Source organism: Ictidomys tridecemlineatus, chromosome X (assembly GCF_052094955.1).
Source record: "Ictidomys tridecemlineatus isolate mIctTri1 chromosome X, mIctTri1.hap1, whole genome shotgun sequence".
Classification (NCBI taxonomy): Eukaryota; Metazoa; Chordata; class Mammalia; order Rodentia; family Sciuridae; genus Ictidomys; species Ictidomys tridecemlineatus.
The window spans coordinates 76,775,376-76,790,538 of record NC_135493.1 but is presented as its reverse complement, the minus strand read 5'-3'; the positions used below and the strand labels follow the sequence as shown (position 1 = coordinate 76,790,538).

At 49.4% G+C, this 15,163-nt stretch overlaps 1 protein-coding gene, 1 non-coding gene and 1 pseudogene across 51 annotated transcripts in view; 2 read left to right on the top strand and 1 right to left on the bottom strand.

The window, feature by feature from the left end:
* Positions 1-1,443, bottom strand: part of LOC101970862 (DNA repair protein RAD51 homolog 1-like) — a 23,677-nt pseudogene extending 22,234 nt beyond the window's left edge.
* LOC101960618 (uncharacterized) overlaps positions 1-15,163 on the top strand; it is a 401,529-nt gene that overhangs the window by 97,370 nt on the left and 288,996 nt on the right. The window lies entirely within an intron of this gene.
* On the top strand, positions 3,609-11,357 carry LOC120890744 (doublesex- and mab-3-related transcription factor C1). The gene is made up of 7 exons (XM_078034714.1): positions 3,609-7,692; positions 7,774-7,931; positions 8,240-8,298; positions 8,597-8,733; positions 9,575-9,635; positions 9,818-9,965; positions 10,814-11,357. Exons 1-7 carry the CDS (start codon positions 7,388-7,390, stop codon positions 10,924-10,926), a joined length of 981 nt encoding a protein of 326 aa, XP_077890840.1. The 5' UTR covers positions 3,609-7,387; the 3' UTR covers positions 10,927-11,357.

Here is a 15,163-nt window from a genome sequence, read left to right as displayed (position 1 = left end):
TTGTCTGCTTCACCCAAGATTTCCCAGTCTCCATGGCTCTCTGTCCAATAATGAGTATCAGTGAAGTCTCTTTATCACCCACCTCACAGAGAAGCAGTATCCCTGCTGCCTGAGTTCCATGTCACAGACCTGTGAGAGAGCCCGCTTCCCTCTAGTCCACCATCTTAACACCTTGAGTTTAAGGATGTGCAACCTGGACCAGCCTACGAAGGTGGAGTGAGGCAGAATGGCAGCACCTAGCTTGGCAGAATGAGGCCCCATTCCCTTGGAGAAACACACGTGGAACCAAAAAACTTTCTCATACTTGATTTTTCTTGTGCAGCTGTGATTGTACTCTTTATTGGAGATTAGCACATTTGCTTACTTGGCAAAACTCAAATACCAGTTACATTCCATGTGTGTGTTAAGCATTGGAACTCACCATGGAGCTTCAAACAGGAAGGTGACCAGTGGAGCTTGGGGACTCACCTGGGTTCTGACCTCAGCTTCACACCAGGTAGCTGTGTGCATCGGGCGAGTCGTTTCACCTTCTTGCTCCTGATTCCACCCAGGAGACACAAGGAATGATATTTTCTTTCCTCATGGGCTATTGTTAAGAGAACTCTTTAAATTAGATTAATATCTTTTCCGGCATATGTAAACTGTTATATAAAATGAGAGAGGCCTAGGGATTGAGTAAGCACTTTCCAACGTGAGCACATCCCTAGGCAGGGTCTGGCCTATAGGATGAGTCCCAGGAGGGCCCCGTGCTGATTTTTGTTCCTTTGTTGTCTTAGCCTGGTGCCAGACACACAGAGGGAACTCAAAACCGTTTGTTGAAGGAAGACACAGTCTGTATTCTTGATGAGATCAGTGTTTAGCTCAGACATTCAAGCCCAGTCCTCACCATGAACTTGCAAATGACCATTTTAGAAGCGAAAATGCGAGGCCTATGTTTTGTAGAATGTCAACGGTGCGAGGGAAGGGACCCCTCTCTGCTTTTCCTTCTTTCCCCTATTCGTGTATCCCTAGTATTGGGAAAGAGTGCTGGGTATGAAATATGTGATCGGTTGACTTGAGGAAGCACCAAGGGAATCACAGACATGATTAGAACTCTAGCCGAGATATCATTGTGCCTCTGTGTGAGAGTGTTCATTTAATTTAATGAAAAAATTCCCGTATGCATTCAAGGCATGCAGGACATATTGATATACGCAGTGAAATGATTGTTTCAGTCAAGCAAGTAAACTCTGCACAGTTACCATTTCTCATGTGGGAGATGTGAGCACCTGGAATTACTGTCTTGATATGATTCTAGTAGCTATTACTACTAACGATTGTCATCATGCAGTAGATGAGATCTCTCGCCTGATTCATCCTCCAACCTGCAACTGCGTATGCTTTGGCCAGTATCTCCCGTTTCCCCGTCCCTGGTAACCACCATTCTATTTTCTGCTTCTGCATATTTGACTTTTTTTAGATGCCACATTAAAGGGAGATCGTGCAGTATCTTTCTTTCTGTTTCGGCCTTGTTTCCCTTCACATGATGCCCTCCAGATATACACATATTCTCCTCAACACAAAATCTCTTTTTGGAAGGCTGACTGGTACCCAACCTATAGGTATCACAATTTTTATACACGTTATTTATTAATGACACTATGTACTACGCTTCAGGCAGCTTGTTCGTTGTTGTGGCCAAGAGACTCAACAAGAACAGTGTAAGAGGAGGAAAAGTGTTTTTTGATTCATGGTTTCTGAGGTTCCGTCCCTGGATGGCTGCCTCCGTGTCTCTGGGCCAGAGGTGAGGCAGAACATGGTGGCAAAAGGGCATGGGGAAGGAACGCAGCTCAGGTCATGGCCACCAGGAGGCAGAGAGAGCTCTGCTCACCAGGGGCAAAGTATAAACCCCAAAGTCACACCCCCAAAGACCTACATCCCACAGCCACATGCTACCTGCTGGTAGTTACCACCCAGTTAATCCATATCATTGGATTAATCCAATGATTACATTACAACTCTCATAATCTCCTCAATTCACCTCTGAACTTTCTCATGTTGCCTCACACCCGTGCTTTTGGGGGACACCCCATGATGACAACATAACAGACTGCATCTCTCTCTATAATGTGTAGAAGATACATGTGCAAATGAATGTACAGTTTATACACACACATATAATATGTATTCTATGGTATATCACATACAATAACATGTATCAATACTTGATGTATTCACATAAATGTTCATGTAACGTATGGAAGAGCGCACACATTGTACATTTGACTCTGATAACTTCTTCTTCTCATATCTGCAAGTTTGTAACCCTTGAAGAATATCTCTTCATTTTCCCAGCCCCTGGCAACCACTGCTATACTTTTTGCTTCTATGAATCTATGACTTTGAGAATCCTCATGTGAAGAAACATAATATTATCATAAATACACAATTTCCAGTGCCAACTTTATTCCATCCTTCAGCACTGAAACTGCTTGTGTCTCTGAAGCTGAAGCAGGTCTGTTGTGGATAGATCCTACATCCATCGTGTCTTTTATGCGTTTTGTTGTACACTGCGGTGTTCAGTATGTTTCTGTTCAGAACGATTACCAATACAGTAGGACTGAAGCCTACTAGTTTTGTATGTTCTACCTTATGTTCTGTGTTCTTCCTTCCCACTGTCCAGGCGTTCTTTTGACATTATCAGGCAACTTCTCAGAATAGGCTCTGCATTTCCTGATTGTTTCCTTATCGTATTTTCGAGTTATGTTCTTCATGGTTGCCAACAGGTGACAGCTCACATTTCAACTTGAATGAATCTGGTTAAGATTATTGCCAACTCAATTTCAATATTCTGCAAAACCTGGACTGTATAAAAATTCAGAGCCTCCCGGTCCTTTCTGCTGTCATTGGCACAAAAGTACTTCTTTATACACGAAAGCCCACCCAGACGGTTTTATATAACAACTGCTTTTTGCAACAATTGCCCTTTAAACCAGACACAGGAAGAATAGCGTTACCAACCACAGTGCATTCATACAGCCTTTTATTAATGTTGACACAGTTTCCTTCAGTGGTGCTCTTATTGCATCATGGGGAGCAAATCAAGTTACTATTTTTTTTCTGAGATTTCCCTTTGATATTTCTCACAGGAAAGGTCGGCCCACAATAATTTCTCTGAGTTTGTCCATTATCAAGAAATACCTTCATTTCACCATCATTGTTGAAGAGGCATGAAAACTCAGTGAAATGTGTGCTGCCTGATCCATCATTGATCCTCTTAATAATCTCTCCAAACTACTACTGGGACAGGGAAATTTAAATGCGGACCTAACATGGACTTGGATAATGTCACCTTATCATTGTTAAATCTCTTCAGTGTGATAAGGGTGCTGTGGTTGCATATGGGTATGTCTTAGTCCTTGGGAGACACATGTTCAAGTATTTGGGTGAAGTGTTGAGCACTTAAGCAAAGCAACAACAAAATTGAGAGAGAAAGCAACAAGATTATGGGAATCCAGGTGAAGGATTTTCTCTGTGTGCCCCCTTCAAATTTCTGTGTTTTCAAATGAGAAGTTGAGAAAAATTTCTCATATATTAAGAGTTACATGCTGAAGTATTATAGATCATATAAGGTAATGCCTGGTATTTGCTTGAGAATAATCAGGAGGAGGAGGAGGTGGGGTGAGGTTATGTATGAGCTGAGATAGGCCCTAAGATACTAATGGTTGCAGGTGAGAGCTAGGTAATGGAAAATACCTTATGTTGACCTCTCTTGTACAGGGACTCTCCATTGGTCCCTCAGCAGCAGAAGAAACAGCAGGGAAATGGTTAAAAGAATGAATTCTAGGCCCTAATGTAGATCTTGTCATCTGAGAGTACAAATATGCATCCCGGTGATCTGTGTTTTTCTTTTCTTTTTTTGTTATTTTTTGTCTTTCTTGTTGTTGTTGTTCTGGGAATTGAGCTCAAGGGGTGCATTACCACTGTGCCACATCCCCAGCCCTTTTTCATGTTTTATTTAGAGTCAGGGTCTTGCTGTGTTGTTTAGAACCTCACTGAGTCGTTCAGGCTGCCTTTGAAATTGCTGTCCTCCTGCCTCAGCCTCCTGAGTTGCTGCGATGGATTACAGGTGTGCACCACCATGCCTGCCTGTGATCTCTGTTTTGAAGAGCTGTGTAGGTGAATCTGATACAAGCCCATATTCCAGGACCACTGGTCTAGTGTAATGAACCTGGAGATTATTTGTAGGGCGTCTATATATTCTATTTGCATATGTTTGAAATTAAAAGAACACAGGCTGGCTTGGAAGTAAAGGAACCACAACCCAGATGTGTTACTGAACAATTCTTAGTAAAGTTTCAAAACAGTTAAACACAAACATAAACACACACACATACTCTCTCTCTTTCTTGCTCTCTCATACACACAAACACACACACACACACACACACACACAAATTTTTAAATGGACAAGAACCTTGATTCTGGAACCAACCTGAGAGAAAGAAACATCACATCAATCTCCCTCATGAGCAAGACACAGAAATCCTAAGCAAATTTTAGCAAGCTGAGTCACCCAGCATAAAGCAAAGATAATATAACCATACCTAAGTGACATTTTATCCTAGGAGCGCAAAGCTGGCACAGCATTAGAAAACAAGAGATGGAAGGGGGGCATCCAAGAGGTCTGTATTGCTAATGGAGTCATTGGGTTGCTTGCTGTAGATGCTAATTAGATGCATACATCTACGTTGTTGAAAACTCGCTGTGATGTTCCCTTATGGTGTCTACGTTTTTGTCGGTTGTAAGGGGAATCTTACTCCAGGTTGGGGAAAAACCTATCCAGGTCAGTCAATGTATTCATGGATTAAATGACTACTGCTTTGTTGATTTCCACACAAGCGGTATCTACTTGAGTTTGCAGGATGAAATTTTGAACTGAGGAATGAAAGGGACATTGCTGCATGTGGTTAAAGGGAAAGAAGTGGAGGCAAGTGGAAGGGAGGAATGGAGAGAGGCAAAGAGAGAGGAAAGAAGGAAGGAAGGAAGAAGGAATGACCTCATGAAGGGGGAAATGCAGGGAGACAGTTTCTACATGAAAATTCTGACAGTGTTGTCTTTAAAATCAGGAGCAATCTGTAGAAGCCCAAATCTGTCATCTCTGTTAGATGTTGCATCGGGTGGCAAAGCCGGTACTGTAGGAAGCCCATAGGATTAATTGAATTCCCAATACTCACAGATTCCTGGGGTATCCCAGAATACCTATATCGGAATGTGGAGATACAATAGTGTTCAATATGGTGGCTGACTTTGTGATCAATATGCTTGTTAAAAATTCAGATGCATTTCTATCATCTCAATCCAAAAAAAAAAAAAAAAAAAAGGATTGTCACTATGAATAGGCACCAAACACCAGGACAGCAACACTCTAGAGCATCCTGGGGTAAAGACAATAAATGAAGCAAGAGATGTGAGTGTACAAAAGGCAAAATTGGAAGGTACGTGAGAGATGAAAACTCTCAAGACCCACGTGAGTGGAGAGAGACCATCCTGGTCGATGAGTGAGAAGGATGGATATCCTATAGATTCTCAGTACCCGCTTAGTTGATCCATAGATTCTGTCAAACTGCAATCCAAACCCATGGCCAGTGAGAGCGGGCCAGTGGAACTCGACAGGCAGAGCTTGACTTGTATTTACATAGAAGAGCCCAAGACAAAGAACAGCAAAGATGTGTTTGGACATGATGAATAAGATGTAGGTTCTTGCCTTAGCCGACACATCGAGTGCTGCATTTTGAGAAGGGGAACTGACAGCATGACAAGTAAAGGAGTTGAAAATGCAGGCAGAGCACCTGTGTCACCTCAAAGGGAGGCTAGTCTGGGAAAGAGCAGTAGGGAGCACAAAGCTCAACCCCACCCTGGGAGCAACTGGCCTGCCTGGTGAAGTGAGTGCGAGAAGCCACTAGGAGGCGAGGGGGCGCGACCGCGGTGCGTCAAGCTGTGCGGGAGCATCAGTGGATCTCGAAGCTCATTGGCCAGCGGCCACAGGGGTGGGAGGTAGAAGGCACTGCTGGAAGCTCATTGGCCTTCGTGGAAAGGCGGGAAAGGGAGAGGGAGCTGGAGCAGCAGAGGGACCTGGGTCTTCCCTCAGGACTCTTATAGCAACTGATCAGTCCCGACCTTCTGGAGGCTGGGGTAACCACAGGCCAGCAGCAGGGATATGACCCTCCCTCTCCATCCTTCTCCTCTGTCTTCCCTCTCTCCGTCCCTCCCACTTGAGATCGCCAATTCCTTCCCCTTCCCTGCACCTCAGCGGGGGTAACCGATCAGATCCCGAGATCCCACCCACACCTATCCCCAGCAGAAGCCATCTGGGAAGGGTCCCTTGTCCTGGCACCCGATCCCTGAAATCTGGCCCCTTTGTCAGGGCGAATGCCCATGCCTTTGTTTCTGAGGTGGGCCAGGACGGGAATGATTGGGCTGGTAAGGAGGTGGGATCATGCCCTCTGGAGAGGTCAGAGTGGGCGAGCAGTGAGGGCTGTGGGGAGACAGGGAGGAGAAGGTCCTGGGCACAGGCACAACTGTCAAATTGTAGAGAGGGGAGTGGAAGATTGCTGTGGGGCTGTGGAGGTCAGGCGTGGGTTTGAAGGAAAGCAGAGCGGGAGTGTCTGTCCAAGAGGAAAATTAGTGCCCCAGGGGCTGCCTGTTGGCTAGAACAAGACCGGGGGCACCCCATGGAGGGCTCAGCAAACATCTGTTCAATGAAGAGGGTTGGGAATGAACGAAGGAATAAAGGAAAATAAAAGTGGAAAGAGGGTCAGGGGTTCAAGAGAAGGACATGACTCTGTGGGGTGCAAAGGGGAGATCAGCTTAAAGGGCAAGCAGGGGAATAATGAAGATTAAGGTGGGGTGCAAGAGACACCAGAATGGAGTGTGAGGGAGGAGGAAACTGAATGTCGGGCATCCATGAGGCTATGAGTTGAGCGCAGGGGCTGTGATATGCTGTGCGGGAGGGAACGGGTGCAGGAGGTTAGGAAGACAACTGGATGCTGAAGGGGACGCGAGGGTCAATAATGTTTGGGTTTAGCAGAGCTCAGGATGGATGTTGCATTAAAAAGGGGCAGCAGTAACTGTCCCAAAGGGGATGTGGGTGTGCATGTGTGTGCCTGAAAACGGGATGCATGGCGGAGTGAAGGTAAGCAAGGAGAATCATGATCAGATTGAACGCGTGAGGGACCCGTGCCAAGAGGTTGAAGAGAGGAGGTGACATGAGAGCGGGGCTTCCTGGGGAGGAGGCTACCTGAGTAAGGAGGTCGGGTGAAGGTTGGAGAGAGCCATGGGGAAAGAAGGGAGGGCAAACTGATTCATGTGGTGAGCAGGATGGAGAAGAAGAATCCAGCCACCTGAGATGGGGTTCTCCAAGGGCAGAGCGAGTACACTAGGGATAGGGGATGGTGTGGCCATTCTGATCTCCGCTCCTGACCCTAGAACCATGGAGCCCAAAGACATACCTGCTGTGCCCTGCTGCCCCTCCGACTCCAAATGTACCACAGGGCGTGAGACCGGAGCCCCGTGGGGGATTGAACTTGGCCCCAGAAGAGCTATAGGTCGCTGTGACCGCTGCCACAACCATGGCATCACTACCAAAATCAGGGGCGAAAAGCATTTCTGCCTCTTCCGGGCCTGCAAGTGTCACAATTGTGCCTTCTTCTCGTGAGTATGGTGTCTGACAAGGGGAGGGGTCAGGCCTCCTCTGCATGCGACTAACCCTCGGCCTTCTATCCACCACTTTAGGGAGCAGCACAGGGCCCTGCCTGCTCTGAGTGCCTTGAAGAGGGAGCGGGGCGCCCGGCTCAAGAGGCACCTGGCTCAAGGACTGATAAAGACCATGGCTGCAGCCCCCAGATCGCACCTCCATGTCAAGAAGTTGGCCCTGGAAGCAGGCATGCCGGGTGAGTAGGAGTGTCTCCTGCCAGGGAGGGAGGTCTGAGTCTGGGTAGAGGAAGCCTGAGCAGCTCTGTGGCCAGTGCTACCACCAAATCACAGCGTCACCTTGGGTAAGGAGTCCCTGGGCCTTGGATGGTCCGAGGATCTGACCCACTCACATTACCTGCCAAGAGTTTCTAGGGAGGACAGGTGTGGTGGCTCAAAAGGGCCCATGACAAGATGCGACCTCAGGGGGTGCGTGGGGTATGTCGGGTCTGGCCAGGGTGGTGGTGGGTCTGGCCAGCTCATGAAGGCTGTCCCTGGTCTTTTACAGCCGGGAAGGACAACACCATGACCCAGCCTGAGGCCCTCACTTTCGGACCCCCGCAGGAGGTAAGGAGAGGCGGTTGCCAGCCCGAGAGGGTGCCACCTAGCCACTGCTGGGTCCCAAAGCCATGGGTTCTATTTCCAACCCTGCCACTGACTTGCTGTGTGACCTGGGGAAAAAAGTCACTTGTCCCCGGGCCTCAGTATCCCCTGAGGTAAAAAGAAAGGTAAGACGGGCCAGTCTTTCGAGGTCTTCGGAGCCTGACATCCTGGGCTCCTGTCTCTGTCCCCAAACATGCTCATACCTCCTCTCGCCACAGCCGGCCTGGTGCCTGATTCCACTCTGTGGTCTCTGCCCCTGCAGGAGGGCTCCCCAGGGCCTGAGCCGTTCAATGGGCCCCCAGAACCTCCATCTGTGCCCTACTCTCTGGCGACCTTGGATCAGCAGCTGACTGGTTCTCTTTCTGGGGAGCCCCACAGGACCCTTGTCCTGCCCAGCATGTGAGTAGAACGAGGACCCCGAAGCCGGCTGTGCCTTGTGCTCTTGTGTGCCCAAACTCGTGCTTGGTGCCATGGGAGGCAGGAGGAGGAAGAGCAGGATGAGCAGGAGGGGTGCGAGGGGGAGGGGTGCGAGGGGGAGGAGAAGGGGAAGGCAGCCTCTTAGACTGAAGGGCAAAGTCAGGACACTCCCAGCCTTGCCACTTCCTATTGGTGATACCTTGGACAGATGACTTTATGGCCCAGAGCCTCCTTTTCCTAGCGGGTGTGAAGGGAAAAAGTCCACCCTAGGCCCCCAGCATTGGAAAGACGTCTAGCACGAGATCTGCCATGCAGTGGGTCTGCAAGATGCGGGGACTGTTGTGGCCCAGGAAACAGATGGGTGGGAGAACCGGTCCTCTTGGCAGAAAAAGGGGCTGTGATGAGGGGCAAGGCCAGAGGCCAGTAGAGAAGGCTTCCTGAAGATGAGCCATGCTTGCCCTCTGAGACCCATGGGGATTGTGTGAAGTGGAGGCAAGAGGCAGCCCCAGCAAGGAACAGCAATCCCATCTCTCCAGGTGCTTTGCACATGAAAACACAGACAGCTGTGATGCGACGCCCATCACCCTGGCCGTGGCCCTGGAGGGAAGAGGCCAGTGGGAATTTGTGTCTGGGGAAAAGGGTGTACAGGAAGGAAAACAGGCCAAGCCGGAGAAAGGACTTGCCCAAGCCAAGAGGACCCATGGCCCCGCAGTCACTGGGATTCCCACATGCTGATATTGCAAAGTCCTGCCCTCTCTGTCTACTGGTGGTGCGTGTCCACCAGACGGTTTAATCCCCTGGCCTCTCCTCTCCTTGTTTCCAGATGCTCAAGTCTGCTGCTCCAGCCCTGTGCCACCCCTGACCCTCTTCTACTGCAGCCACAGGTCCTGGGAAAGAAGCGGGCTCCAGACCCTGGGAGGGACCGTGCTTAGTGGTCGGGAAGAGCAGAAGGCCTTGGGGATGGGCGTGGGGGCTCGAGGGAACTGGGGGCTGAAGGGGCGCTTGTCCTGGTGGGAGGAGGTGTGGCTCCCCAGCCCCCATGCTCTCACACCCCTTTCCTTTGCAGGTCTCCAATGCCTCCGAACAGGCTTCCCTTTCTGCCGCCTTGGAGTGGCAGCGGAAGCTGGAGGCAGCCGAGGCTCTGCTGGCTCTGAAAAACTCTTCTTGGGACCCTCCTGATTCCATGACCCTGCACCAGCCCTGCAGCCCACCAGGTAGCTTGCCCCTTGAAGGGTGAACATGAGGTGGGCACCCTTGGGAAATGGAGGCGGGGCCACGTTGTGGTGAGCTGCTTCTAACTGGGAAGGCAGGATGTGTGGGTCCAAAGTCCCTGGCACGGAGGCCCTGAGGGAGGCTGGGACTTGCCATGGTGCTCAGCACATCATATGGAAGCTCGGGGTCTCCTGCCTCCCAGCCCAAGGCCCAAGCTCCAGTCCCCTGCGGTGTGCTGCAGTCTGGGGAGGAAGGCATAAGGAGGTGACAAGGGCCTCTCCTCTGGAAGGAGATCTGGTCCCTGACTTCAGGGAACTGCAGCCTGGACCCGGAGGCTGGATGCCTTCCCAAGAGAGGTGTTTTAGACATGCCCCAGAGTGGAAGGGCTGGAGGAGCTCCCAGGAGGGTTAAACACCCAGGGAGCCTGGGAGGGAAGGCTGGGCAATGCTGCACAAAAACGGTGCGTGCATCATGGTGTGGGAAGAAGTGCTGCAAGAGGAGGGGATGGGGCTGGAGAGGCTGCTGATCACGCGTGTCTGGCAGACTGGGCTTGGGAGACCAGACCAGCCAGCGTGGGTGGTGCAGAGCCAGGCACTGTTTCTGACCTCATTATTCAGAGACCTTATTCAGAGACCCCAGGCTTACCTCAAAGAGATGTGGTGGGTGTGGCTGTGACGGTGGGATGGGGTGGGAGGCGAGACTGGAGACTGGGAAAATCAGACCCCTTGGAAGGGGCCAGTGCCATGGTCCCAGGGAGCAGATCTGTGATTGGGTTGGGCAGAAAGGGAGCGGGGAGCTGGGCGGGGACCTGCATGTGACCTGCCCCTGCCCCCTTCCTTTCCCTCTGAAGCTCCTGCAGGAGAGAGAGGACTCCAGGCTCCCAGCCCTCCTCTGCGACCCAGGCCTGCCAGCTCGGTGTCACTGCCTATCGGACATCTGGGGTGCATCTCCCTCCTGACCTAAGAGCCCCGCGGAGGAGGCCTCGCCACAGCACTGCCTATTTGGGTATCCTGTTTCTGAATGTGCAAAATGTTTAATGTCCAAAATGCTTAACGTCTTTTTTTAAGCCTTCAGGTGTTTTATAAGCTTTCAGACCCTTTTTATGATGTGGGGCAACTCTTTGATTGAGGTTGGGTATTCTTATACCTTCCCATCCCTTATTCCTTTGGATGCTGGGGCCTTTTTATGTGTCTTATAAAAACAGGATTGCGCAATCAATCTGTCAGCGGGGTTCTGAGTGGGTTCATATGCCAGTGTTTTCATGTGTCTTGTGATTGTGCACTTACCTGTGCACCCATGTACGCACCCATGCATGTGGAAACAGGAAGATGTTTTCACTTTGCGTCTAGGTTTGTGTGTGTGAACAAATAATAAACCCTTGTTGTTGTAAGGCACTGAGAAATATGGGTTGTTTGTTACCACAGTATAACCTAGACTATCCCCACCCTAACGGTCTGTTTCAGTTCACATTGTCGGAAGTGAGAGTCACTTGGGTTTTCACAAGGCTAGAGAAGGGCATGGTAGAGGGGAAGGAGTAGCAAATTTATCCACTGGGTGATGAAGTACCCACCCTCTGCCTGGCACAGACTGTTTTCAGTAGTCTGGAGGGCCACGGATCACCGTGCCCGCGGGATCAGGCCGATCAGGTCAAGGAGCAGAGCAGAGGCCAGGCGGGCTGTGGCCAAGTGCGAGTGCATGAGGGGCAACTGCCATGGGGATCCAGCCAAGGGCTTCCATGCAAGAAGGTGGGCTCACTGTTGCCCAACCTACTGCTTTTTTCAAGAGAAGATGGGACTCTGGATTTCGAGGTAAAATGACTCCATTTGTGAGCAGTGGCACGGGTTTCCTCTTTGAGCCCTGTTCGTGTGGGCCAGAACAAACAGTGCTGCTGGACAATCTTGGCTGTGGGGAAACCAGTGCATTTCTAGTGCAAGGTGAATTTTACAGTGGGGGAAATCGAGGCCCATCGGGACAAGACGGATCCAAGGGGGGAAACGAATTCGAACTGGGCCCAACTTTTGAAGGACCCACGAAACATAAGGGAGAGTCACCACCTCATACTTGCTCTGTGCTCGCTCTGTGCTAAGCACATACAAACTCACAACAACTCTGCAAGTGAAGCATTATTCTTAAAATTTTTTTTTATCTATAGATGGACACAATACCTTTATATCTATGTATCTATCTATCTATCTATTTATTTATTTTTATGTGGTGCTGGGGATCGAACCCAAGGCCTCACACATGCCAGGCAAGCACTCTGCCACTGAGCCACAACCCCAGCCTCAAGGAAGCATTATTCTTGCCATGGAATCTGTGAGGAAACCCACTCAAGGAGTGGGGGAAGTGACTCACATCAGCATTTTCATGGGAAATTTGAGCAAATATCAGGGAAAGTGCATTGTCTTTGTCAGGCCCTAAATCAGCTGGTGATTTATTCTTATAAGGCATCAAACGAAGGGTTCAGACCTCAAAGCAACAGCAGCAGTCAGAAGGCCTTTTCAAAAGCACGTGGCCCCTCTATTTCCCACCCAAGATCACAGTATGTAGTCATCCGTCAGATGTCTCTTCCCTGCACCTGTTCCTCTATCCGCTGCTGATGTTCTAAAAAAATGGAGGAACTGCCCCGCCCCCCACAAGGCAGGCAAGGAAGCTCAGCTAGACACTCCTGGACTTGGACTTTTCCCCATGCTTGTTACGTCTCTATGTCCTTCCCTGCCCTGATTTTACTCCAGACAGATTGACGGGGATGGCATGGAATCACGACCACTCATCTTCTTGTTGTTCGTTTGGTGTTTTATTTGTCTGTTTCTTCATTCGTTTTGGAGCCCCAAGAAGTCAGGTTTCTCCTATTCTCTGTGCGATGGGGGGCGAAACAAGCATGCACACATCACTGAGGACTCAGAGCAAGATGGAAGTCCATCTCATACAACCGAAACTTCCTAGATTGTTACGTGCATAAATGGTCCAAGGCCCTCCTACACCAGTGACAGATAAAGGGTTCCCCATATTCCTGAAGGGAGGGCGCAGAAGTACTGGAGAAAGTCCAAGACCCTACCATGCAACTGTGTCCCAGGCACACCATGGACCCCACGATGGGTTGGGTACAAGAGCAGGTATATGTTGGTAAAAGGATACGGGAGGAGAAAGGGGAGGAAAAGAGAAACAACGTGCAGAAGTTGGGGCAAGGAGTGAGGCCCTCTCTGTTTCTTGAGGCTCGCCATCCTTTACATGCAGGGCTCTTTTCAGGCTTGACACAGCTGTCACACACGCACACACATAGGCACGTGAGTGTGCACGCTCACAGGGATTTCTGTAAAGTTTAGCACAGGCCGTTTCTGGTGTGTTTGGGGATCCTCGGGACGCCTTTGTAAATGTTCACTATCACGTGTTCTCGTGTTTCTCATTTTGTCACGTACCACCCCAGCTGACAGGTTGAAAACATCACGGTAAAGAGCACTTTAACAGACATGTCTTGACTCTCTTGGGTTATGTCACCGCTTTAGCTAGGCCTGAGCATACCCACCCTATCGGAGCCTCCAGAGTGACTCGATCTCACCTGGCAGGTGAAGAGTTAACAACGGGGTCTCTATGGTTAGGAGAGGGTGGGGGGAAGTCTGGCACTGTCCCCTTTGCTGCTTGTGGGATCCAAAAGGGATACCAGTGAATGGCGTGTGGGGAGGATACACATTTCCACCACTGAGATGCAATAACTGTAAATAACCTCGAGAACATAGATGATAGTGAGGTGCAGGAGAATGATTAGGGATTGGTGGATTTCAAGCAAGTATGACCTTTGTTTCCCATCTAGAGGATGTGATCCTTACTTCATATGATTGGTCTTTTCATAAGGGCTGTATTCAGCAACTGGCTCTCAAAAGCCTGAAAATGTAACAGTCAGCATGTATGGTCCAGTAGGAGCTGGCTCCAGCACTCCTCTGATTTTGACCTTGGCCCAGGGAGACAGGTCTTCCAGAGTAGGCCACGTGAACAATGCAGGCACACAAAGGGTTGTGACTTCTGGTCTCTAACCACGAACCGCTTCACACATGTATGTGGGGAAGTACTATTTTGAACCCCTGAAATGGAAGGGCTTGGGACAAACATTGAGCTGAAGGAACAGCCAAAAGTGCTTATGTGGGAAGGTGCGCTACTGGAGGAGGCCAAAGTGGGCAGAAGTGCACGGGAGGGATGCCGGGATTGGCGAAGCCCATACAGGGGTGCATTCCCCAGATTTCTTAAAGGATAAGGGAATGGGGGGCATCTGGTGTCACCTGGGCCCTGCGCTTGTATCTCTCACGAGACAGAGAGACATTCTTTCTTTCCCTCCTGGTGCTTACATCCATGCTACACAGGGGCCACAAACTCCTCTGTTTGCCTTCTTTTTTCCCCACTTTAAAACACATCCTTGCAAATACTTGCTCACCAGATGGAGAACGGTGTTATTTCAGGGAATGGATGCATTGACCAAACGACAAGGGGCCTTGCGAAGTGTTCAGAGCCAAATGCTTGAATCGCCTTTCCAAAAGTGTTGCTTTTGCTACCGTGCTCTTTCAGCGAACGGATGTGCGAGCCACGATGGAATGCATGTAGTGAAGTGCGTAAGCCACATGAATAGAAGCAGTTACCCAACGTGAAAATCAATATCTGTGAGTGAGATCGATCCATAGTGCTCTGCAGAGACACCCCTTATTCCTTTCAATATCAACAGAATGGACGTGCCATGGCATAGTCCAATAATCTTATGTTGAAGGATGCTTTGACTCTTTCTCTACTTGCTGTTACAAACCCTGGCTGCACTGACATAATCTTTACTATTTTCATTGCTAAATTTTGGAATGGATCTGTAGATGTATTGTTGCTGCTTAAAGGGTAAAAATCACAGGGTATCTTGCTCACTACTGTCAAATCCTCCTTCAGAAAGGTTGTGTCATTATCCATTCCCCATCAATGTCTGACAGCAGAAATTTTCCCAGTGCCTCACCAGGAGAGCTGCCAGAAGTTTTGATTGTGTTCACCCCATAGGTGACAAATGACATGCTAGTGTATATCTTAGCTTGCATATCTCTTGACATTGCACAACTTTTTCGTGTGGCTCACAGTCATTCTTGTTTTCTGTTTTGGCTAGGCTCTCTTAATTTATACTTTTGGCCCAGTTTCTACAGAGACTCAGCTTTCTTTTCCCTTTACTAAACAGAAA